This window comes from Protomyctophum parallelum, assembly GCF_964188405.1.
Source record: "Protomyctophum parallelum genome assembly, chromosome: 4".
In the NCBI taxonomy this organism is placed as follows: Eukaryota; Metazoa; Chordata; class Actinopteri; order Myctophiformes; family Myctophidae; genus Protomyctophum; species Protomyctophum parallelum.
In genome coordinates, this window is record NC_139700.1 from 43492910 (window position 1) to 43517711 (window position 24802).

Consider the following 24802-nt stretch of genomic DNA (forward strand, 5'->3'; position numbering starts at 1 on the left):
GTGAGAGAGCGCTGGCTTGTTGTTTCATTCTCATACTGCTGACAGAGAGGAAACACTGTGTCCAGCTTTCTTACTGAGATCTCCCCTTTTACAGGTATAAAATGAGTATTTCTGTTCATGACTGATTACAGTGTTGTTATGATGTGTTGTGTATATCTTGAGTAACTTTGTGACCAAATATAAAGTGTTTTGGAAGTATTATTTTGAGAGTTTGGATCATACAGTATGTGGATTCAGTGCACAATGCAACACAACGTGGCCATGCTACATGCAGTGTACAACGTTGCTAATGTGTGTGTGTGTGTGTGTGTGTGTGTGTGTGTGTGTGTGTGTGGGTAACTTGCATGCATTCATGCAGGCAAGAGAAATAAGAGAAAACGATTTTGTGTTTATGTTATTGTGAGAAAAGAGACATGTTATTATGCTAAAAATGGTATTTACCTGCATAGAGAAAGGTTGATATTGCAATGAAACATTGTGACTATGTTAATATTTCTGAACTAAAAGTGAATAAACCATTCTCATACTGCTGACAGAGAGGAAACACTGTGTCCAGCTTTCTTACTGAGATCTCCCCTTTTACAGGGTACTACACAGACACACACACACACACACACACACACACACACACACACACACACACACACACACACACACACACACACACACACACACACACACACACACACACACACACACACACACACACACACACACACACACACACACACACACACATGGACACACACAGAGGGCAAAGCATATATAGCTATAGGCCTACTCTCTCCCCATGCCTTTGGCCTGGGGGAGAAAATTAAAACTTAGACTGCATCATGAATGACACAGATAGGGCAGGCATAAGTGAATGAATGAATGAAGGAATGGATGAATGAATGAATGGATGGATGGATCTTCGATGGATGGATGGATGAATGAATGAATAAGCCATGGGGCCAAAGCCCAAACATATAGCCTAATAAATGTGGAAAGGTCAAGTTGTAATGTTGTAATGTTGTTCAGCTGAGACTGAGAGAAGCAGAGAAGCGATATTACATCAAAGAGATCTCTTTGATTACATTTGATTGTAGATTGAAAACATTCATGTGAAGTCCATAGATATACAGTAGAAAAGGGGAAGTCCCCCAACGTGTCATCATCATCATCATGCTGCGACAACACGTCACTGAGGAGGAGGCCGATCCTTCAGACTAAAACAGGATTGGTTTAAATCCTCTTTCCCCCTGGCCCTCCCGACACGTCGCTGCGCTCCTTTGACAGACTTACAAACACACAGCTGACAGCCGTGACCCGACGCACATGTGCTGTAGATCTACCCAAAGCGCAGCTCGCTGCGCAAGGTATTAATAGCTGGTGTGCACGTGTGTGTTTGTGTGTATGTGTGTCCTCCTCCATGTCCCCTTCCCCATGCTCCTCTCACCTCTGTGACTGACACTCCTCTCTGGTCAATAAGCTGTTTTTTTGGGTGCGATTCGCCGGGTCTTGAGTGCCGAACCGGGACGCAGTGCATTGTTGAAGGTGGGTTGCTATGGTATTGCGGTAATGATACTGGCCGCGTGTCACATTAGCGAACTACAGTAAGTTGAGCAGCTGCCTGGACGCGTTTCTTGACCATTTAGGAAGTTCCAGGAACTTTCTAAACATAGGAGAGAGTAGGCTAGTATAGTGGCGGACTCTGCTAGCCTACTCTCCCCTTTCCTCTGTCTGTCCCCTGTCCTGTCCTTTAGGGGTGGCACTGGGGACACGTGTTGTTTACTAAACAACACGTGTTCAGTACAGTGCACAGTACGTGCACGTGCACGTGCTGTTGACTACACTTATAATACGACATAATTATGCACTATAGTCTACCTATAGGATCAAGTCAAGACTATCATTTTCGATTGATATTGATTTATTGATTGAATACTTTATTGTTAGTTTGCAAATGTGGTATGATTATACAATGGTGCACTGCTAAAAGGATAACACAATTAACAAAGTCGATTTGTCGATTGTTGAAGTGTCCTTGAGCAAAGATGCTGAAACCTATATTGCTCCCGATGAGCAGGTTTTTGCCTTGCATGGTTTATCTATATACCATATTGATCAGCAGAGCATTGAACCCTGATGTCTGAACAAAGTGGCCCACCGCCCAACGAGTTAAGTGTCACTGTATGTCAAATCAATACCTACAGTAGGTTGCCTTTGTAAAACTCTCCCTCAGCAAACTGGACATGGCAGCAAGCTGCCAATCTCCCTGTATGGTGATGCATGTACGTACATTATGCACATACATACTGTGTGAATGACTGATTCCGTTTTGGGGTTCCACTCAGTGATTGTACAGTTCACCTGAATATCACTGTACAGCATGTGTGTGAGGCAGCCTTTTGCTAAACTGCAGTGCGTGCCCACACGCTCTTGTGTCCTATGAGCAGTCATGTTCAGACTCCTAAGTCACCAGAGCAGGAGAACCACCACGACGAGGGCCTGCCTCAGTAGCCAGCGGCGCTATGAGCATCACAAGAGTGTCCTCGCCATCCGCCGCGAGGACATCAACCCGTGGGAGCGGAGGGCCCCGCTGGCGCCACGACACGTCAAGGAGCTGACCCACGCCGGGCACAAGGTCCTGGTCCAGCCGTCCAACCGGAGGGCCATACACGAGAAGGTAAAAGCAGCCACAACATTTTTTCTTTAAATGGATATGCATATGCCTGGTTAAACTTTGTAAAGTTTAACTTCAAAGTTAAACTTTGTAAAGTTTAACCAGGTAAGTCATTAAGTAAGCCATAAGTAAGTTGTCTGGGGGCAGCTACTCTTTGGTGTTTGTGGTTCAACACTTCAGAACAGTGCCTTTGTCAAGGGCACTGGAAAGAGTACAGTATGACCGCAAGACATGAGGCGAGGCATCATATTTCATCAACAATGAAATGTGCTTTACATTATCAAGCAAAGGAAAGACACTTTCCTGACATTGGGATGCATGAAACAAAATAAGTAAAAATGAACAGATACAGTGCATAGAGAAAAGACAACAGAACAACGAGTTACTCAATCAAAGGCACGGTCAAACAGAAATGTCTTTAGATGTGTTTTGAACTTTTAAAATAAATGGCAGCAGAACAGATCTGCAGTTTGTTCCAGATATCCCCACATTTATGTTATAGGGACAGAAAGCAGGCCTGTCCCTACAGGTATAACAGAAATGTGGGGAAGCGGCATTTTAGCATTTTAACATTTGGGGACAGAAATCAGGCCTTAGTTTCCAGCCGGGGCGCCTGATGGAGGGGAAAGGAACTGGTTGGAATAACGCGTTCCTTTCACACGCTACGTCCAACCGGGGAAACTCCCTCCCTGTTGGGTGAAAAGAAGCAGCTTGGACTCCTCATGCATAGAAGGAAGCATGAGGTCAGTCCGTTGCTCACCCAGTTTGTCTCCCTCCCATGATTACATTAGATAATTAACACTGGGATAAAAATGATAAAAAATAAAATTAAAGAAAGCAGGCCTTTCCCAGATTACCTGAGAGGTCTGGATGGTTCATGATATCGTAGCAGATCAGAAATGTAATTTGTCCCTAAAACCATTTAAAGCCGTATAGACCAACAGTAGTATTTTTTTAATCAATTATTTTACTTAGGGAGCCAGTGTAAGGTAGCCTCATTTCGTTTCACTGAACATACATTTTTAATGTGGCTAGCGATTCAGGGGCTGTTGCCAGACTAAGTGTAAGGAGGTCCAAATGGAAATATACTGCTCACCAATCTCAACAGGCGCACAGAGCTGGTGTACAGTAGGTGCATTATTATAAAGTTGATCAGATTGTGGACTTTTAGCATGGTTTGCCCTGCGGAATGAAGACGTTACAAATACGTCATTAGTTTGATTGAAGACATGTTAATGTGAGGTTATATGATGTTTTTGTTGTTGTATTTCAGTATTATGAGAAGGCTGGTGCCAGCATCCAGGAGGACATTTCAGAGGCCACATTGATCATCGGTGTGAAAAGACCTCCGGAAGAAAAGGTCTACTCCAACAAAACCTACGCCTTCTTCTCCCACACCATTAAAGCACAGGAAGCAAACATGGGACTCCTGGACGACATTCTGAAAAAGGTAAGTCTGCAGTGCAAAAGGTCACTGTTATTACACTGCAGAATGCAGTGTAATTGTATGTGCGTGCGTCCGTGCGTGTCTGGCCAACTTAATACCTCCATGCATTTTCTTTCATATGTTATATTTTCTGAAATATGCAACTTTTGAATGGGAGTAAATGGGGCTCATACATCATAGTTCCTTTGTCATAATAATGACCAGTGTTGCTAGTTATTAAAAACCAGTAACTAGTTACAGTTACTAGTTACTTAATTTGAAAAGTAACTCTGTTACTTTACTGATTACTTTCACCAAAAAGTAATATTACTTTGAAAACTAACTTTGTAGTTACTTTATTTAAAAGAAAAAGAAAGGGGGGGTTCACTCACAGGCCATTCATTCATGCCTTCATTTCATTACTGTTTCATTACCAGGGGGAACTGGTGGTGATTTTGATGACGCCATGTATGTAGGCCTATCATTACATTGTTATAGCAAACAACACGGCTACAAGTAGGCTACAAACAACACAAGTAGGCTACAAACAACACAGTAAGACCAAAACCAGACAATTAATTAATAGGGGCCCGGACGGTCAGCTCAATCGTCTGGGCACCTAGGCTGCCAAACCAGCTGGACTCGACTCGCGAGCCCGACGGCCTTTGACTCCACATCTCTCTCCCCCTTTCCTGTATGTCTACTGTCACTATCAATACATTTTAATCATTTATTTATGTCCACATAAGAGATACAATACAAGGACACAAATATTTACAAGGTGCTGTACACACACACACACACACACACACACACACACACACACACACACACCTGACCCACAGTCTCTCCCTCCGCTCCTCCCCTCTCCCAGAACCTGCAGTTCTTCTTGTCTCTCTAGCCGAGACTACATGAAAAGTAACGAACTAACGGAGTAACGCACCATGTAGTAACGTTAGTTATCCGTAGTTACTGAAATTACAAAATAATGCGTTTACAGCACGAGTTGCTGCTGAAAATAACAGCATTACAGTAACGTCCCAACACTGATAATGACTGACCTCAAAGATGACTGACATCACAGGCCGGTCAGTGTGTGTGGTCACATTGAGCCGTGCCCACACCAGATAAACTTGATTAGATGTGTGTGTATTTAGCTGATGACATCAACTGGAGCTGATGTTATGGCTGAAAGCCAAGGGCTGTTGACAAACTGCTTGTCTCACAGTTTTCCATATCTCGTCCACCTAGGAAGTGCGTCTTATCGACTATGAGAAGATGGTCGATCCTAATGGATACCGTATTGTGGCTTTTGGACAGTGGGCCGGTGTTGCAGGTAATGCATACTTGGACATTACAGTGAACATGTACAGTAAGATGAACTGAGTTGAGGTGCTGTCGGGCATAAACCTCGTATCTCCATATTCTGGAGGAATATTCCAGGTGGAGTAGCTGCTACTTTGGCGGCTGCTATCGGGGATCTGAATGAATAAAGAATTCTAACGTTATGTGTTTTTCGTAAATGTACGCCCTACTTGATCATACTGCAGTCAGTGCACATCTGTAATCTCGCAAGACAGTCGGTAACTCCTATTACAACGTGTAGAGTTGTTGTTATTAGGAAGGAAAACAAAGGAGAACCACCGGAGGCCGACATCCCGTCTGTTTAATTATTTTCTTATTATTATTTTGCCGATGGGTTCCCAGATTCGTCGGATTTGCTATATCTTTTTATGTTTTTGAATTTAAACCCTGAAAAGTAACAGTTTTGGACATAAGAGGGTTCCACCCGTCATTCAATTACATTCATTCAACTGTACTGTATTTTATACTGGCATGTTTTTTGGTAGTTTTGGGTTGTTTTGTGTACCGGTAGTTTGGGATACTCTTTGGTATGGGTAATTTGTGGTACTTGTGGGTAATTTGGGGTTGTATTTGGGTAGTTTGGACAACATCAGTGACTTGTCCTAAGGTGGCGCTTCTTCTTAACGAGAAATCCTGAAATAATTTTGTGTTTGTTCATTTGCAGGAATGATTAATATCCTGCACGGTTTAGGATTGCGCCTGCTTGTGCTCGGGCACCACACCCCTTTTATGGTGAGATTCAAATTGTTTTCAATAATGCTGGTCTGACAAACACTATTAATTATATCATCTTAACATCTAAACCAGGCGTCTTTAGGCCACCAGAGAGAGAGATGAAGCATGCCTATTGACATACAATTGCGTTGCAGATTAAACTATTTCATAGATAGTTTCAGAGACCCGTCAATGCTTAGTAAACTTAGTAAACTAGTCTGCTCTGTTTTTACCCCTACACAAAACCACTTTGTCAAAAATAGCAGACAAGCTCACAACACACAAGGGGTTGTGAGCTTGTAGATCGGTTATTTTTGGCTAAAGTTCTCCTCATAATAGGGATTCTACGGTTCAAGCAGTTATGTAAAAAAATGAAGAATAAACAATCCTATCACGCAAATATTTGTGATAGGATTAGATTAGTAATTTTGAGGACCCGCATAGGGGTCCCGGACCTCCTGTTGAAGACCCCTGATCGAAAACCTATTTTGCCGTAATGTTACCAAAGGAAACCAATCCTAAACTAGAAAAGTCACAATTTTGAAAAATTGCAAAGTGTGGTTGCCGCAATCGCTTATATAGGCCCCTCCCACACATTTTGCTAGTCAATTACTATGTCGCGTCACCCCTGCGATCATGTGTTAAGTAATTCGGAGGGGATTTATCCCCCCTAAAAAAACCATTTCTGCAACATACGGTTACATTTTTTTTCTATCTTTGTTTAATGTCCGCAGCATATTGGCATGGCTCATAACTACAGGAATGTCTACCAGGCCATCCAAGCAGTGAGGGACTGTGGGTACGAGATCTCCATGGGACTCGTGCCCAAATCCATTGGCCCAGTCACGTTTTGTTTCACTGGTACAGGCAACGTCTCCAAAGTAAGTGTTCAAAACACAACCTGAAAAATATCCACACTTACAGTAATCTCAGTTCATACAACCATCACATCGTTTGGCTCACGAGGTTATCTTGTCGGTTCTTGTCGATTTAGGAGTTAAACTACATTAATGGCACGTAAAAATTGTGCATTTTCACATTTGTGAAGTGTTCTTCGGGCTATGATAAGAATTGGTCAAATATTGAGAGTTAAAGTTAAGACATAGTTTGGAAATCAAGCCCATGATCCATGTAATGAGTCCCGGGATGCAGGGATGGTCATTTAGATGAGTCCCACTTCAACAACGTTAGGAGTCATATTTTGCCATTTACAAATTGCAGCATTTAACTTACTTTAATTTTATATGGTTATAATGTGGTTATATTCATGTAGAAAACAGAAGCAGAAATGATTACTATAACTAAAGCCAGCAAAATAAACTAGAATAAAAAAACAGTACAGTAGTGCATCCCGTGGATGCAGAGGTCGTTTTGGGATGGAAAATGCACCCAATTTTAATCTCTGGTTTCCTCTGCGGCACAGGGCGCTCAAGACATCATCAACGAGCTCCCCGTGGAATATGTCGAACCTCACGAGTTGAAAGATGTCTCTGAAACTGGAGGTATTCAATTCCTTTTGCTTATTATATAATATACGCCATATACAGAATGATTATGTTCCAATATATAGTGCACACACACACACACACACACACACACACACACACACACACACACACACACACACACACACACACACACATGCTGAGCCAAACGGCTGATATGAATATTCTGTTGTTAACTTCTGCCCAGACATGACTAAAGTGTACGCCACGGTCCTGAGTCGTCATCATCACCTCATGAGGAAGAGCGACGGCATCTATGACCCGCTGGAGTATGAATACCACCCGGAGCTGTACACCTCCAACTTCAGGACCACCGTGAGTGTTTCTCTCCCGACCTTCCTACCCCTTGGTACCCCTCATCAGGCTACGTGGCTGCATCATAGCTCTGTCCTCCCCAGTTGGAGGAGGGGGTGATGTGGTTGCTATGTGGCTTGCGTTGTAAAACATAATTCCTGACCCACCTGACCCAAAAATGATGTGTTGATCTAAATCATCAAGTGACACCCATAGCCACAACACTAGAGGAAGCGACCATGATCTGGTACTACCCACATTTTGAACAAACAAAATGGGAAAATGTGGAATGCCCTGCCCCTGACACAATCCATTAAAGCATTGTGTAACACTGGTTTCTTTGGCCTGAAAAATCATATATCAGGGGGAGGTACATTTTCTATGCTATGTTGATGAATTGAATACATAGGACCACAATGTAAACAACAAGTCCCCAGGATTTTGTTTGTGTTATCCTTTAACATAACCTGTAACCTTACCTGTACTACAACCACGTGCTGTTCACATCTCTACTTTATTAGAATAATACTTTATATTAGTCAATGAATCAATCAATCATCACGCTAGAATATACACCCTCCTGCTGAAGATCAAGTGAAAAGGACCCTTTTAATAAAATCATTAGCTTCGTCAATTCAGTTCAACTCAATTAATTTACTGTCATTGCACGTGACATGAGTTTAAATTACACTGTCCTGAGTCAAAATGGTAGGGGGAAAAAAAGAAAAACAGAGAGAGAAAAGAATATCCACAATTTGGAAGAAAGAGCCATTTCAACCTGTAACCCTGACGCAAACGGACTGAGAGCATGTAAGGTTTCAAAAAGGAACATTCAAATATAAAGTGTATATTGTTACAGTGTGCTGCTGAACAAATAGGCTCTAATGTTAACCTATTCTTCTTCTAGGTGGCACCATATACAACATGCCTCATCAATGGCATCTATTGGGATCCTCACACGCCTCGACTCCTCCGCCGCCTGGACGCACAGAAACTGATCCGGAAGTCCTCATGGGACGGTCGCGACAACGGCTCCCCCGGGCTACCACACAAGTAAGACCCCGAGTCCTCCATTGACCTTCACCCCAACTCAATGTAGTACGAGTATGACACGTCGCTCTACATCACTGTTTCCCAAACAGTAGCCTCAGAAACCCAGACGTTTTTATTTACCCAAAGTCCAGTGGGCCAGGACACATTTTTATGTGTCACGGGTAAATATCTCCTTTATTCCTGTTTCCTACATTACATTTTTCTTTCTTTCTTTTTTCTTTTTTTTTTAAATTTGGAAAAGTTTAAACAAATGAAATACCTAAAAGGAATAGTGTTGGGCAAGTAACCCTCTTAAGCCCCAATTCCCCGCCAGCGGGGGCAGAGGCTGTCCACCTCATGAACAGCTCTCAGTGGGTAAATGGGGCTGGTCAAGGTCTCAGGTTCCAACTCCGATATTTTAGATTCTGCATAATCAAACTGGGGGTCCTTATTGAAATTAAAATGTTTGAGAATCACTGCTTTATTTGCTGACAGCATTGCTACAAAACTGTAAACAAGGAAGTGGATGTAACCAATTCTGCATCTCCACATTGGTAACAGAGCTCACTTTCACACTGACACTGTTGGCGTACTGTACATACAGTATATTCGCACCGGTCATGTGGCATTTTTTGGTGTACAGTTACAGCCCTTCAAAGCCCGGATATATTTCTACTTGCAAAAAAGAGATTTCAACCTTACTACTACTTTGTACTACTAGTACTTAGCAGAGGAAAATATGTAAAAAAATAAAATGTTTGTGCACATTTATAATAATTATTAAAATAATAATAATAAATTAATAATTTACATTTGGGGGATAAATAAAACAAACATGTTCTAGACATTCCATTGATCACAATTTTTTTTAATATATATTACAGGCATTTTACTTACTTTTTTCAGGGTTAAATGTTAAACGTCAGTCCAGAGATTTTGAAGTTGTGTGAATTTCTGCCTTTTTTTATATGCAAATATGACCAATGACATTGTAAGACTAAACAATGTACACCAATGATGATGTTTAGGTGAAAAAAGAACAGAAAAAAAAAGATTTGTTTTTGATCAAATATAAAATATAATGTTGTCCAAAAGCATCGCTGGGGGCCTGAAGGGATATGACGGTGACCACAGGTCAGGTGTCAGGTCTTATCTTCAACTGTGTGTACTGTCTCTGTGTATGATGGCTCAGTCGGGTTAGAAGTCGAGTACAGCTTTGACCTCCAGAGCGGATAAGATAACCTTTGGCGACCACCCCCCCTCCTCCTCCCCACCTCTGTCTCTTCCCCAGACTGGTGGCCATTTGTGACATCTCTGCAGATATGGGGGGCTCTATCGAGTTCATGACCGAGTGCACCACCATAGACAGGCCTTTCTGTATATATGACGCCGACCAGCACATCGACCACGACAGGTAGGCACGCACGCACGCACGCACGCACGCACGCACGCACGCACGCACGCACACACACACATTTGCTGCTCTTGTCTAATTTTGTCCTATATTTTTTAGTTAGACTACAGCAGTGTTTCTCAAATTCTCATTAAAAATAAATCTACAGTACTACTGCAATCTGAGTGCAAAACAATGTCTTTATTTACTGTACATAATGAATACGCATAACAAACCATGGCTGTTCCTTCAACATGTTCCTGTCCCCCCCCCCCCCCCCCCATGGCAGCGTGGAGGGCCATGGAATCCTCATGTGCTCCATTGATAACTTACCTGCACAGCTTCCCATCGAAGCCACAGAGTACTTTGGAGATCGCCTGTTCCCGTACATATGGGAGATGGTAAGACAGGCCGGGAGGTAAGGTGTTTTGATAGTGCTGTGTGCTGTTGGAAATATTTCCACACAGTTCAATGTTTTACAGCGACTTTATGTCGCAACAGTAACTTAGTTAGCAGATGTCCTGTTTATTTAACAAGAAGACGGACATTGCCTGCATCTCCCGTTACATACAGCAGTGGCCGTGCCGTTAGTGTCCGCCTTGAGATTGGGAGGTCGGGGTTCGATCCCCGGCGAATCATACCAAAGGGGGTGCATACTTAGTTTAGACTAGTCATTGGTTAGACATGGGTTAAGGTTAGGTTTAGGTGTGCTGCCCCGTGTGAGGTTAAGGTTAGGGTGAGGGTTTGAGATAGGTTGTAGTTGTAGGACTAATGACTGGTCTAACCAATGACTAGTCTAAACCAAGTACTGTCTAAGACTATAAAAAGGGGAACCAATTCCTCCCTGCTTGGTACTCGGCCTCAAGGGTTGGATTGAGGGGTAAGTCCCTGTGACATGCTAGTGCCATACCATATCCAGGTGGTGCACTTTGTACATCATGCTGCCTCACGCTACAGAAACAGGAGATGGGCCACATCACTCGGCAAGGCCTGCTACAGCCTTAAGCGTAATGCACATCCAGATTCACCAAAGCAATGAGTCACCTCACCTGAGAGGAAAGTTCAACACGAGTCACGTCAAATTAAGTCTTTATTTACATGGCACAATTAAAAAACCCAAAAGTGACCCAAAGTGCTCTCCAATGGAGATTGACAAAATAAAACAAAACGAAACACAATATATCCTTAATCCACAGTCCATAGTCCACAAAAGCAAGACTAGAATGTAAAACACACAAACGATACAATAGAATATTAAAATAAAAAAACACCATTGTAAAGGGGTATTAAAAAGTCGGTGGGGAGAACGGTTCTCGAGTTATGTGGATTACATACTGTACTTACACACAGACTTGGTGCATTTATAGATAGATTAGAAGTTAAATACATTCAATGGACTTTGCAAAACAGTATACTGTATATACAGGTCAGGTATGGTAATATTGTGATATGGTGTTTTTCCCCCCTGTATACCTGTAGATGCCAAGCGTTCATTCTTTTGGCTGATACAGTATAATCACATGACATTATAGTCGTGTGACAGCCGGTCAGCAGTTCTATTTAGTGTCAGTAGAGTGAGCTCAGTTTCTTCTTCAGCTCAACTTGGCCTCATGATTAGACATTCATCGTGTCTACACTGTAAGTTAATTTATGTAGCAATGCAATACATTTAACCTGCATTAAGACCTGAGGCCGATTCTACAAATGCTTTCTAAATCAGTGGGTTTTGAACTTTTATTTAATTGAAAATTATTCGAGAGTCACACTTTAAAAAAAAATTCAAACGCTAAGATCTGAAATGACACAGATACCGTACAGTATTTCCCGGTTTTAATGTTTAAAGTTTGTGTAAGAATGTTAATTTGACACGTTAGTTTAACGTACCTGTATTCTGGGGTAATTCTAACTCAAGACATATCTCAGTTCATATTACGTATATGTATACAGTACATGTTTACATATTTACCTATATACAATGCTGTACATGATTTGAGTCTTTGAGAACAATGTTATGATGTATGTAACACTTTGATATTTCCTTTTTTTTTTTACATTTGAGTTTCAGTTTGACAAAAAACTACACTGAGAAGAGAGAAGATCTGACCAGTAAACATCCCTATGGCGAAGCAATGCAAAACTATGTTTACTGTTTGCTAAGGGAGAGTCTTACAACGACTTGTGAATCTGAACACGATTGTTTACCAAAAACCACCGAAAGATAGGCCCCCCCTGCTTAAACATTAAAATACAACTAGTTCATATAGAATTCTGACTGTATTCAACAGCTGCCCTCTGATGCTACCAGGCCCCTGGAAGAAGAGGATTTCAGTCCCCAAGTCAGAGACGTAAGTACCTTTTTTAAAGGACCTTTGTTTTCAGTAGATCACGGGATCTACTGAATGTGAAGGGGGAGGTGACAAATGGACATATTGAGCCTACATGGCATCCCCTAATATCCTCCTTCACATTCAGTAGATCCTGTGATCTTTTGTGGACAAATATAATTTCCTGGGGTTTAGTAGAAATATAGTAAATAACAATAAAGAAATCGCAGTAACATTTTGTAAATCGAATGCCCCCCCCCCCCTGTCAAAAATAGCTAAAATCGCTAAAACGAAAGAAAGCAGCAATTATAATTTTTTCAACACTCATCTATTACTTTCTCTAACAACCTAAAACATGAACCAAAGTTGTCCTTTAAATGCAAGTAATTTTGAGTTTTTAAAAATAAAAATAAACCTATAGATATATATAATATATATATTTTTTCTGTCAATAGGCTGTCATAACTTCGAACGGAAAGCTCACACCAAAGTTTGAATACATTGAGAAGCTTCGGGAAAGAAGGTAAGATTCAGAGAGAAGAATGGCTCACAGTCACAACTCACTTTGAACTCTCTAAACTTTAAGACTATTGAAAACAGACACCTGCTGCTGTTTGGAATAAAAGTCTTTGTAGCGTCAAATGTGAGTTGCTAGCCATTCTTCTCTCTATGATTTTTGCCTCTGCGCCGAATTTGGATGATGTGCATTATTTATGTCTTTGTAACTAATTTTCCCAAGTGGAAATGTTAAAATTGTGCATTTATTGTGCTTTTTAAGCATTTTGTACTCTTCTGACATTTCTGTTTTGCCTTTTAATACCTTTTTACAAAGTTGGCCATTTGGGTTCATGAACAATCTTTAAGAATAATGTTACAAACATTACTTGGCCATGTGTGTGTGTGCCTGCTCCACGAACGAGGTTATGCAACCAATCTAAGGATGACACATTTCTAAAGATTACGTGAAAGGTACTATTTTTGTTATGGTTTGTATAGCCATTTTGTAGTTGCTGTTAATATAGCTGCTTCTAGAAACATACACTGCATAGCAATATTTTACTGGCTGTATTGCACCTTTATCCCCCCGTTCCACTGGCCACATCAGCATTATTTGTTGAGAGTAGACTCTCTAAGCAAATAAATCTGATGCATTTCAATCTCTACACACCTCTAAGTGTTGTCGTGTCCCCCAACTAGCCAGAGCAGCACTATTCCACTCCAGGTTAGACACTTAAACCACTTAAACCTGGAGTCCCTCAGGGCTCTATACTAGTGTGTTACGCCCTGGCCTAGGGGGAACCTAAGGTGCAACAGGACTCTCTCCTTTTCCAGACCCCAAACACAACCAGTCAATACCAGTTTAAAAAGGCCAAAATGTCAGTCATTTATTGACTAGTTGACGCACGCACGCACGCACACACACATGTATACCTCAGGTTGGAGTGTCACTCTGAAAAGGAAAGCTGTGTGTTTTTTTTAACCAATCAGAACGTCTCATCCCTCCAGGCTATGGGGCGTAGCTCCGTCTCATGCACAACCCATGCACGCACCAAGCCAGAAAGGCTGGCCAACGTTGAAGCCGTGAGACGTAGTGGTCAGAGCTGGAACTGCAGGCGGGGCCCCTGCATTTAGCGCGAGGAAACCCCATGCAGCTGGCGTTTAACATTGAGCATTGAATTAAATCAAGATTCATTTTTATTTCTTCCCCACAAATGAGGACACAGGTTTAAGTGCTTAAGCCCTAACTTCGTTCCCATCCTTTTCTCGTGCCAAGAGGGGAAAAGCCTGGTAAAATAATTGTGGCTTCCGGGTGGGACTTTATTAGGAACTGTCTTCCTTTTGTAACCAATCATGATACGGTTTTCATGTCCAGGGAATGTAAAACAGTCATACAATGAATAACGGAAAGTTCTTGAAAGTTCCAAAATGTCTTTCCTAATATTTCTGACAATTTAACAAAAAGAAGTAAAAGGCCCAAACTAGGGATGCCAGGTGTAACGTGCGTAAAAAGGCAGTGTACAACATCTTTCCAGGTGCCAGGATGCCCCGGGTATAATTCTAACACTTTGTCATTGTTCCTGCACAGTGTTTTCGTGGTGTGCTGGGTGTGCCAACCTTCCTCTGCCCTAACACCTTGCATGGCTAGCGTGCCACCTCCGCCCTAGCAGACGAAGGACTTTACCCTATTACTATAAGGGGTACATCTTTTATTATCACCATGTACATAAAATCAGCCCTTCCTTTTCACACCTCCTCTGCATTTAGTTTTTGTCCTCAAATGACAATGCCATCTGTTGAGCTTTTTGGTTACTATATTTTCATCCATCAATATTAATTTGCCAGATTTTTCTTTTCCCCTTCAGTGATTCCTTTTATACCATTCCTTCCTGAAATGATGTTGATTTGAGTACAATATATTACTAGGAAAATGTTTCTTTCTAATCCTTTCGAAGCAATAGTAATAATATGGCATATAAAAAAGATTTGATTAATTCCTGTTTACGTCGAATATTATAATGTATACAATATAATTATAATAATATTTAGGCGTTGCTTTCCATACATTGAATGTAAATAATTATGGCTTAAGTCTGAACACTCATTGCTGAAAAAGATTCACTTGAACGGTTCCTAATCCTTATCCTTTTGACTGCAAACTGGAAAACCCAATATCACAGTTGTTATTAAGAAGGATCAATTTGGAAACAAGGGTGCAGTTGAACTGGAAGTGGCTTTTAATCCCTCGCGTTTGAAAATGTCGCTCCGGCCACGCTTTCCATTTGCTGTTATTTAGGCCACTTGTGAGAAATGAGTATCATTTCTCCAGACAAGCCATGATGCCTCACAATCTTTAATCCCTTTGTTTGAGTTTGGTTCCTTAAGATATGGAAACTTGGGGTATAAAAACCTTGCACAGTGGGCCCCTCTTACAATTTTTTTTAATTAAGGAAGCAAGCCTTCTGCGGTGGATAAACGGACCTCATGCCAGTGCTGTTGTGGCTTACGCACGTGTAGTGTCGCATCCAATTAGGCTAAATGAATGACTCCTTGGGGATTTGTGAGGGAGGGGGGGGTGTACTGGGGCATATTAAATATGACCAAGCAAGTGGCCTGACTTTAGAGGTGGGACTTATTTATATTAGGGGTCTAGGCAGGCTCTTACAGTCTTAAGTTGGGATACTCTCTAGAATGCAACATTTATTTACATTTTCTTACGAATCCAACCACTTCAGTGTAACTCTAATTTTAATGAATTAATTTGTATATTTGTATTTCCCTATCATTATGATCTTGCATGATGATATGTCTCAGAGTAAATCATCACAATTATTGAGAATATTCAAATTAGGGCTGCGAGTTCTGCAACTATTGATTATTTCCCCAGCAATTATTCTAAATATTTTAGATTTTTCTTTTAATCGAGGAAATCAATTAGTCTGAACCTGATTTTCACTTTGTCGTTTCAAATAGCTGATCTGCAAGCTCACAACGTAATGAACAATGCGATGTTCTTGGTAGATCTGATATTTTGGCTATTTTTTTAAAATTTAAAATGTATTCGTTTAATGAACTGTTGCACCTCTAATTCAAATGACGTGAATTGATTCATTATTTCCATGGCATCCTCCCCTCCACTTCCTGCTTGTAAAACCAGTCTCCCGTGTTTGTTCATGATCATATCATATCACTCATAGTTTTTGTAATTGTATTCTCTTTTCTTCAACCTTTTATTTATTAATAGAATAATCAAAATGGTTGACAATTCTAAACATAAATGTGCAAAATGTTGTCTGTATGGGTGAACTTAAAAAAAAAATCCATTATTACCTGAGGCCAATTCTACAAATACCAGTAGTTGTAAAAGTGTAAATTACACTTACAAAAACACTTTTTCAAATAGGTTAAAAAATAGCAGATGTACGAACTTGCGGCACAAAGTGACGTACTGTGAGCTTGTATATCTGCTATTTGTGAGAACCACTGTTCTAAATCCTCAAAAAAAAACGTATGTTGATAATTTGATATATATGTCGGCTGTCGCAGTACGATTGGAAAATTGGTCAGATTGGGTTTCGAAGTGAATTAAAAGAAAACGGTTGTAATGGGAAAATGGGGGCACAGTGGCGTGCTCTCTCCTCCGCGTCATCAGTGCCCTAGGTGGGGTTGGCGAAAGGGCCTCTCTGTGTGGAATGTTCTCCCCGTGTCCCCCTGACTACCCTCACAAAAAACATCCAGTAATCCTGGTCTCTAAACTGCCTCCCCCTGGCCAGCCGGGGCGCCTGATGGAGGGGAAAGGAACTGGTTGGAATAACGTGTTCCTTCCACGCACTACATCCTACTACTTGTCAGGTGAAAAGAAGTGGCTTGGACGCTCATGCATTGAAGGAAGCATGAGGTCAGTCCGTTGCTCTCCCCAGGTTGGCGGAGGGAGTGTAGAGCCCAGGATTACATTATATAAAATACACTGGGTGGACAAATGGGTTACAAAAATCGTGGGATAAAAAAAACAAAACAACAACTGTCATTTCAGTATAATTCAGGAGTGTTTCCAACACTGTTTACATCGTGAACTTGTCCTCCCAGGGAAAAAGATCAGATCCTGAAGAAAGCTGGGATGAAGCGAGTCCTCCTCCTCGGTTCAGGATACGTGTCTGGCCCCGTCATCGAGTACCTAACTCGAGATGTAGGGACTCAGGTCACCGTTGGTGAGTTCTTACTGTTGGATTCACGTGATGTTGTTGGTGAATGGTAAATGGTTGATTTAAGGCTTATTATTGTTCTGTAATATTACCATAATCGTTGTTGTCGGGAAGAAACCTTTTTACAACCAAATTCTCAACATGTTTTCTCGTCAAGCTAATGCGTGAAAATAGCCGCTCTACAAGCTCACAATGCATTGCGAGCTTATATGTAGATCTGCTATTTTCCACCCGTAATATACTATTATGTATTAATACACTAATATGTACTTACTGTATACTACTTGCTACAACATGGAACTCTTAACAGTCTCTCTTAAAGGTCTGTGTTGAACCAGTGTTGTTTTTGGCTTTGTCTTTGGAATGAAACTTAATTTAGTTTTAGTCACATTTTAGTCACCTGGAATGTTTTAGTGTTAGTATAGTTTTAGTCGACTAAATATCATAAGATTTTAGTCGACTAAATCTACAGTTGATTTAGTCGACTAAAATGTATTTTGGTGGGCCTTGATGCCGTCGTAATGACTGATTTTACACTTGCTGAAAATAGCAGATCTACAGGCTCGAGCTTGTAGATCTGCTATTTTCAGCATGCAACCAAGTGTAAAATGACTTATACTGGATCTCTTGTCCACTAGTCCCTTCCTAACATTTTAGTCTAGTTTTTATTTGTTGACGAAATTGTCAGTATATTTAGTTTTGGTTGGAATGCACCAGAGAGCCGACAGACAGACTGCTACTACGGTCCTAAAAATACTAAATTTATGTCGTTTTCAACAACAAGCCTGCTGCTATCCGAACTTGCGAGGTCGGCTTTCAACACTTTCCTACAACTATGACCCAGCGCGACTAATGGGTGTTTTATAATACCCACCACCCATTCATTACAGTAGGCCCAAAAGCTGAGTAGACTGTTCCATGGAACAAAGGATTCCTCTATCAGGTGTCTTCTTCAACATCCCGCAGAACAAACACTTTTTTTTCTCCCCCTCTTTTTTTTCTGAACTTGGGATCCCTTTCTCTCCTATATAAACTTATTTCTTTACTCCCTGAGAGGAGGATGGGTTGGTGGTTGTTGGGACTTGGTTTGTGTGCATTTTGTGAGTTAAAACAAAAATTCAGTCGTGTTTGTTCAGTCTACACACGTACACGTACAAATCTTTCTACTTTGGGTTAGCAGAAACAATGGTATTCAGGGTTAGCAGAAACAATGGTATTCATGAATTAAAGGTCTCATATAGCTAGGACTGATCTCAGTCATAAATTAGATTCCATAGATGTCGGCATGTCTTCTATGGAAGTATGGCATGCACTAGCCTCGATACCCAGGCTTTCATTTCGTCTGCGCGAAAGATGAAAGCCTGGAAAAAGCCGTGGGCTGAACCAGTCTAAAAGTGGGAGTCAACCCTTCCGGGTGGGCGTCGCTCTAAATGATGTGACGTAGCGATGCACTAGGGGGAGAGGAGGGGCCGGGGGTGACGGACAGATCGATGAGATCCAATCAGGGTGCGCTCATTTCTGAGGCGCGACCCGCCCCTCTAGACCAGAAATGGGCTAGGCATGCACTGACAATAGGCTATCTACAAGCTCATAACGTTGTAAGCTTGTAGATGGCCTATTGCCGTATTTCATTTAAGATTGAAGAGTATTTGAAGTGTTCAAACTAGCAATACAATGCATGTGGTTTGCCTCAATCTGACATTTCTTCAACTACCTGGCTGTATGGCTACCAAAACAAAAGCATTGTGCATATTGTGCTAATTGTTTATTAAACCTAATGGGGGGGGGGGGGGGGGGGGTCCTTTCGCACTGTGTTACAAATCGCAGATGAGAACTTTTAACAGCGGGCGACAGCCAGACGAATTTTCCGGAAGTGCATTATTTGTCTATTATGGGACCCGGCGACTACCGGCCATGGCAGGCGAACAGGCGATGGTCGAAAAGTGGGCGGAGCCCGAAAAGATAAAAATAATTCATCTTATTGGGCGATGTATCGTTTTTAAGTTTTTTTAAGTCGTGAGATTTTATTTATTTTCTTTAATCCATACTGTACTACAGTACATTTGGAATGTAAGTGAATAATGGGAGTTGATGAACCCCCAGGTTCAGAATGGCTGAAGAGGAAAATATTGTTTTATTACACAGCCAGTACATGCCCTCCCTGCAAATCCGGATTCAAAGGTTAAACAACATATAGGTTGCATCAGGTCTAAATGGGTTCAAATGACTAAGTCGCGGCTTCATCTCAACAAACACTACTGTAACTGGTCATAGTTAGATCCCGGATAGCGCGCCATGCGCAAAAAGCATGGAATACGGATGTGTATATTACAGGAAACTCCCGTTAAACTTTCCAACAAACTCTGTTAAACTCCCGAATTGTACCATCACACCTGTATATTAACTGTATATTAATTATGCCCGCTAAACTTGAGGTTTACAGGCAAAATACAGTGCCCATAATTGCCCGTTAATTCCTCTTTTCACGCAGTGCCACTATCCTACTGTACGTATATGTATTGCTTCTAACTCATAAGGATTTAATTTTCTTTGTTTTCATGGTTTTGTTGTACAGTTGGTTGCGTGGTGTTCCATCATGTCTCAAGGTGAAACACGTTTCGGCTTTGGTGTTTTCTAAAATAGGGTGACATTTTTGGGATTCTTTTTTTTAAACTGCCAATTAAGTATTCTATTCTATCTGTGTGTTGTTTACAGCGTCAATGTTGTTGCACCAGGCGGAGGAGCTGGCGGCCACATACCCCAACACCATCCCAGTGATGTGTGACGTCACCAGCCAGGAGAAACACCTGTACTCTCTGATCAAAGACCATGACCTGGTCATCAGGTATTATACAACAGGTCGTTTCGAGGAAGCAACCTAATTTGTTGAAACAGCCTTCTAGCCGTGGTTCAAACGAGCACCACTCCACACCTAATCAAAACAAAGAATGCAGCTGCTCTGTTCTCCCAGAGCGCAGCAAACTCGGTGGCTAGGTTAGCTAGTTTCTTGGGATTTTTGTAGTCATAGTGACTATAGTTACATAGTGACTGTCATTAAAAAAATATATCTTTTCAGCGATTTTCTTAGTTTTAAGGGTAACTGTTGTATAATTGCAATATTCTGTGTTGCTTTTGGAACTCGCCCTGCGGGCTCCTTCATGCAACATCGCAGGCGTGCATTAATGACGTTAAACCACCCCCTCTCGTGTAATATCATACTATAATTCTAACAATGTCTGAGTGTGTGTCTGTGTGTCTGTCAGAAACACTGCCGTAACTCCTTACTGCCTGCACCAATCACTCCCACTTTTCACACAGGCATTGACCATATGAATGTGGAGGGCGTAACATAGCCCTTTTTTCGATTTGACACATTAATGATTATTAATGAATTGATTAGTCAATTACAAACGCACCCGGGCGCAGTACCCCCCACGACCACAAGGGGGGGGGGGGCAAATATCTCACAACGGGTAAGGGCTAGTTGCTTAAATATACTGTAGGAGTTGGGGCGCCCTAGCGGTCCAGGTGCATACCACATAGCTAGGCGCATGCCTGACAGCGTGTGACGAGAGTTTGAGTGCCAATCCCAACGACCTTTGCTGCGTGTCATTCCCAGTCTCTCTCCCTGTTTCCTGTCTATATTCACTATATCCTATTAATAATGGCAGAAACGCCCAAAAATATCTTTAAAAAAGAATATATAGAGACAAATTCAGAAACGGGTGTCATGGTCGCAGCAAAAGTGTTGTCTGTAGGCGGAGACGACATATCTGCGGTGTAAACTCGCAGGTCTTCTACTAAATTGAATGGTAGAGTGACTGATGTTAGTCAGTTAACGTTACTCTTTTACCTGCTTTTTACTAACATTACCTCATACTAAGCATTAAAGTATGAGGTATAAAGCACAGCAGCCTTGTGTTTATACAACAGAAAGATTAAGTATTGGGTAAGACTGACGTTTTGTATCTATGGCTCTGGTCTCAGCCACCGCAGTGTATTTTTTGACATTCCGTTTCTCTCCGTTCTCTCTTCATCCTGATGTTCTGGGCATCTTTGTAGAGTTAGTGTTAGTAAAAAGCAGGTAAAAGAGTAACGTTAACTGACTAACATCAGTCACTCAGGGGTGGCGGTGGCTCTGGGGTAGAGTGCCTGGATGGTAACCGTAAGGTTGCCAGTTCGAACCCGGGCTCCCCCAGAGTTACTGTCGAAGTGTCCTTGAGCAAGACACTGAACCCCTAATTGCTCCCGATGTGCTAGTTGGTGCCTTGCATGGTTTCCGCTGCCATCGGTGTATGAATGGGTGAATGTAATGCACAATATCTGTAAAGCGCCTTGGATAAAGGCGCTATATAAATGCACCATTTACCATTTACCATTTACTCTACCATTCGATGTACCGGTAGTAGAAGACCTGCGAGTTTACACCGCAGATATGTCGTCTCCGCCTACAGGAAATGCGTTCGCTGCAACCAGGGGACCCGTTTCTGAATTTGTCTATACAGTACATACAGTGCATAGCCTACTGTACTGTAGGTGCCATTATGTGACGTATAAGTCTTGTGTTTTTATAACTGACGTGGAGGTATGCACATCGATCAAGTAGGGCGTTTATTTATGAAAAAAAAACAAATCTGGAGATAAGAGGTTTCTGCCCGACGGCAACAACATGCCTCATCATCACATAACAAACACCGTGGCATGCCAGTGTGTAGATTGGCTATAGTTTCACTAGTTTCAAACATATGTCTTTGGTTTACTTTCCAGTGGTTCTAACTTCCCTCTTCCCTTCCAGCCTGCTGCCGTACTCCTTTCATCCACAGATAGCCAAGCACTGCATCAAGGCCCAGGTCAACATGGTGACCGCCAGCTACCTGACCCCTGGCCTCAAGGAGCTGGAACAGAGGTTGGCAAACAGTGTTTTTGGCAGCACATTTTGATTTTAGTTTTAGTCATAGTCTCTTCAATAGTTTTCATTTCATTTTCGTTTCAGTCACATTTTAGTCACCTGGAATGTTTTAGTGTTAGTCTAGTTTTAGTCGACTAAATATCATAAGATTTTAGTCGACTAAATCTACAGTTGATTTAGTCGACTAAATGTATTTTGGTGGGCCTTGATGCCGTCGTAATGACTGTTTTTACACTTGCTGAAAATAGCCGATCTACAAGCTCACAACACGTCGCAGTCATGTAAAATGACTTGTACTGGATCTCTTGTCCACTAGTCCCTTCCTAACATTTTAGTCTAGTTGTTATTTGTTGACTAAATTGTTAATATATTTAGTCTTAGTTTTAGTCATCATAGCTTAGTTCTCATTTTGTTTCCATTTAGTCTTTGTCAGTGGAAAAAGGTAGTCGACGAACATTTATCCTTATGACTGGGAATGTGTTGAATCATGTATTGAAATGGGCCTGCCTGCAACTGTTGCATTTCTAACCCAAAATAATTATTCCATTTTCTAAATCAAAATACTATATTATTAAATGGAATCGTTCAATTAAAGCTACTGTATATTTCCAAATAGTAGCCCTACTGGAAATAGCCGCATTCCATTTAAACACCCGGCCAAACAAATTTTACGCCCCGGGCTACTATTTGGAAATATAAAGTACACTCTTCTGCCTTGGATTTGAACCTGGTTTCCTGCACAAGTGCTGGATTTGTACCATTGAGCAAATTGAGCCTGCCTACTTGCTCAACCAGGTCAAAATTATTGTCAGATCCTGTGTCTAGGTGAGACGTGGCACGATCGAAATGTATTAATAGAAGAGCAGGGAGACAAAATTGTATAAGTTATATTGTATTACAAATACATACTCTACCATACAGATTTATTATTATTTACATATTACATTTTATTCATTAAAAAAAAGCTGTTGCACCCCTAGACTGAATATGTCTTTATTTAGTCACTCTTCTACTGATATTTCTGACCCGTGTCGGCTGTCTCTGGTAGAGAAATTACTGTCACTCTCTTGAGAAACATGCTTTTCTCAAGATGTTATTTACATTTTGGAACAGGAAAAATATAAACCAGGAACAGAGATAGAGATTTGATTGCATCAATAAAAGCCAAATCGATTCCAGAATTACCAGTTCAGTGAATGCATTACTGGTGGTTCCCAAACCTTTCAGTTCGAGAGTGACCCAAAAGGGGAATTAGATTTCTCCCTGGGACACAATCGTGACACATTGTGAGCTTGCAGATCTGCTATTTTCACTACTTCTTGTAAGTTAATTTATTCATGGAATTTCTTTGATTTAGTTTTGTACATATGAATCTCTCTTTGACTTTTAGATTAAAAATAATAATACAAAATAAAAATTTACTCACGACCCACACAAATAATGAGTCCGCAACCCACAAATAAGTCCCGACCCAGTCAGTGTCTGGGAAGCACTCATCATCAACTCTGATGTGTCATCGTGCATTCTATAATAAACGTGCTGCTGCCTTGCTCTGCCTTTCCAGCGCTGAGGAGGCGGGCATCACCATTGTGAACGAGATGGGCTTGGACCCTGGCATCGACCACATGTTGGCTATGGAGTGCATCGACAAAGCCAAGGCTGAAGGCTGCACTGTGAGTGAATGCACTGATGTGTCATCGTAATGTATACAAGCGCGCGTGTGCGTGCGTGCGATAAGGAGTGTTGATAAGGATTGTTTGAACATATGTTGACAGAGTGAGCAGTGTGTCGCCATATTGATCGAAAAGCAAACAGCCTGGGGCCGCCATGTGTGCCACGTTGTTCATTTCTCTCCTCATGCTGACGTCGGGAACAGAACAGCTCACCGGCTCATCCCTAAAGAACTATAAGGGAAACACTCACTCCCTTGATGTGCATTTCTCGTCATTGTTGATCGATCGATCAATCAATCAATCAATCAAGCTTTATTTATATAGCACAATTCAGACAACTGAAGTGCACTACAAGGTGGGCGGCGGTGGCTCAGGGGTAGAGTGGCTGGATGGTAACCGCAGGGTTGTCAGTTCGAACCCGGGCTCCCCCAGAGTCAGTGTCGAAGTGTCCTTGAGCAAGACACTGAACCCCCCAATTGCTCCTGATGTGCTCGTTGATGCCTTGCATGGTTTCCGCTGCCATCGGTGTATGAATGTGTGTGTGTGAATGGGTGAATGTAATGCACAATCTATGTAAAGTGCCTTGGATAAAGGCGCTATAAATGCACCATTATTATTATAAATGTTTTAAGGTGCATTTTAAAGCGGGAAGAGAAATGCGAAAACTGGATGAACAAGAATCCAGAGTAGTGTTTTAAACTAGTGTTCATTTGGTGGTTAAACACTTTTAGTGCCGGAAGTGCATCAAAATAGAAGCTCCGGGGTGCCGGAGTTGTCTGATCGCTTTTACTCTGAAAGCCAT

The 24802-nt window shown here is 41.6% G+C and overlaps 1 protein-coding gene across 2 annotated transcripts in view; it reads left to right on the forward strand.

The window, feature by feature from the left end:
• Window positions 1–1378: 1378 nt before the first annotated feature.
• Window positions 1379–24802, forward strand: part of aass (aminoadipate-semialdehyde synthase) — a 36359-nt gene continuing 12935 nt past the window's right edge. The window contains exons 1-18 of one of the 2 annotated variants that reach the window (XM_083762354.1): window positions 1379–1536; window positions 2225–2273; window positions 2439–2668; window positions 3939–4115; window positions 5343–5427; window positions 6121–6188; window positions 6905–7051; window positions 7594–7672; window positions 7863–7990; window positions 8877–9022; window positions 10293–10415; window positions 10684–10795; window positions 12680–12739; window positions 13174–13241; window positions 17303–17424; window positions 20134–20263; window positions 22214–22324; window positions 23892–24000. In XM_083762354.1, the coding sequence (XP_083618480.1) occupies window positions 2441–2668; window positions 3939–4115; window positions 5343–5427; window positions 6121–6188; window positions 6905–7051; window positions 7594–7672; window positions 7863–7990; window positions 8877–9022; window positions 10293–10415; window positions 10684–10795; window positions 12680–12739; window positions 13174–13241; window positions 17303–17424; window positions 20134–20263; window positions 22214–22324; window positions 23892–24000 (1893 nt within the window). In that variant the 5' untranslated portion in view covers window positions 1379–1536; window positions 2225–2273; window positions 2439–2440. The remainder of the gene's footprint in view (window positions 1537–2224; window positions 2274–2438; window positions 2669–3938; window positions 4116–5342; window positions 5428–6120; window positions 6189–6904; window positions 7052–7593; window positions 7673–7862; window positions 7991–8876; window positions 9023–10292; window positions 10416–10683; window positions 10796–12679; window positions 12740–13173; window positions 13242–17302; window positions 17425–20133; window positions 20264–22213; window positions 22325–23891; window positions 24001–24802) is intronic. The other variant, XM_083762353.1, reaches the window with a different exon arrangement.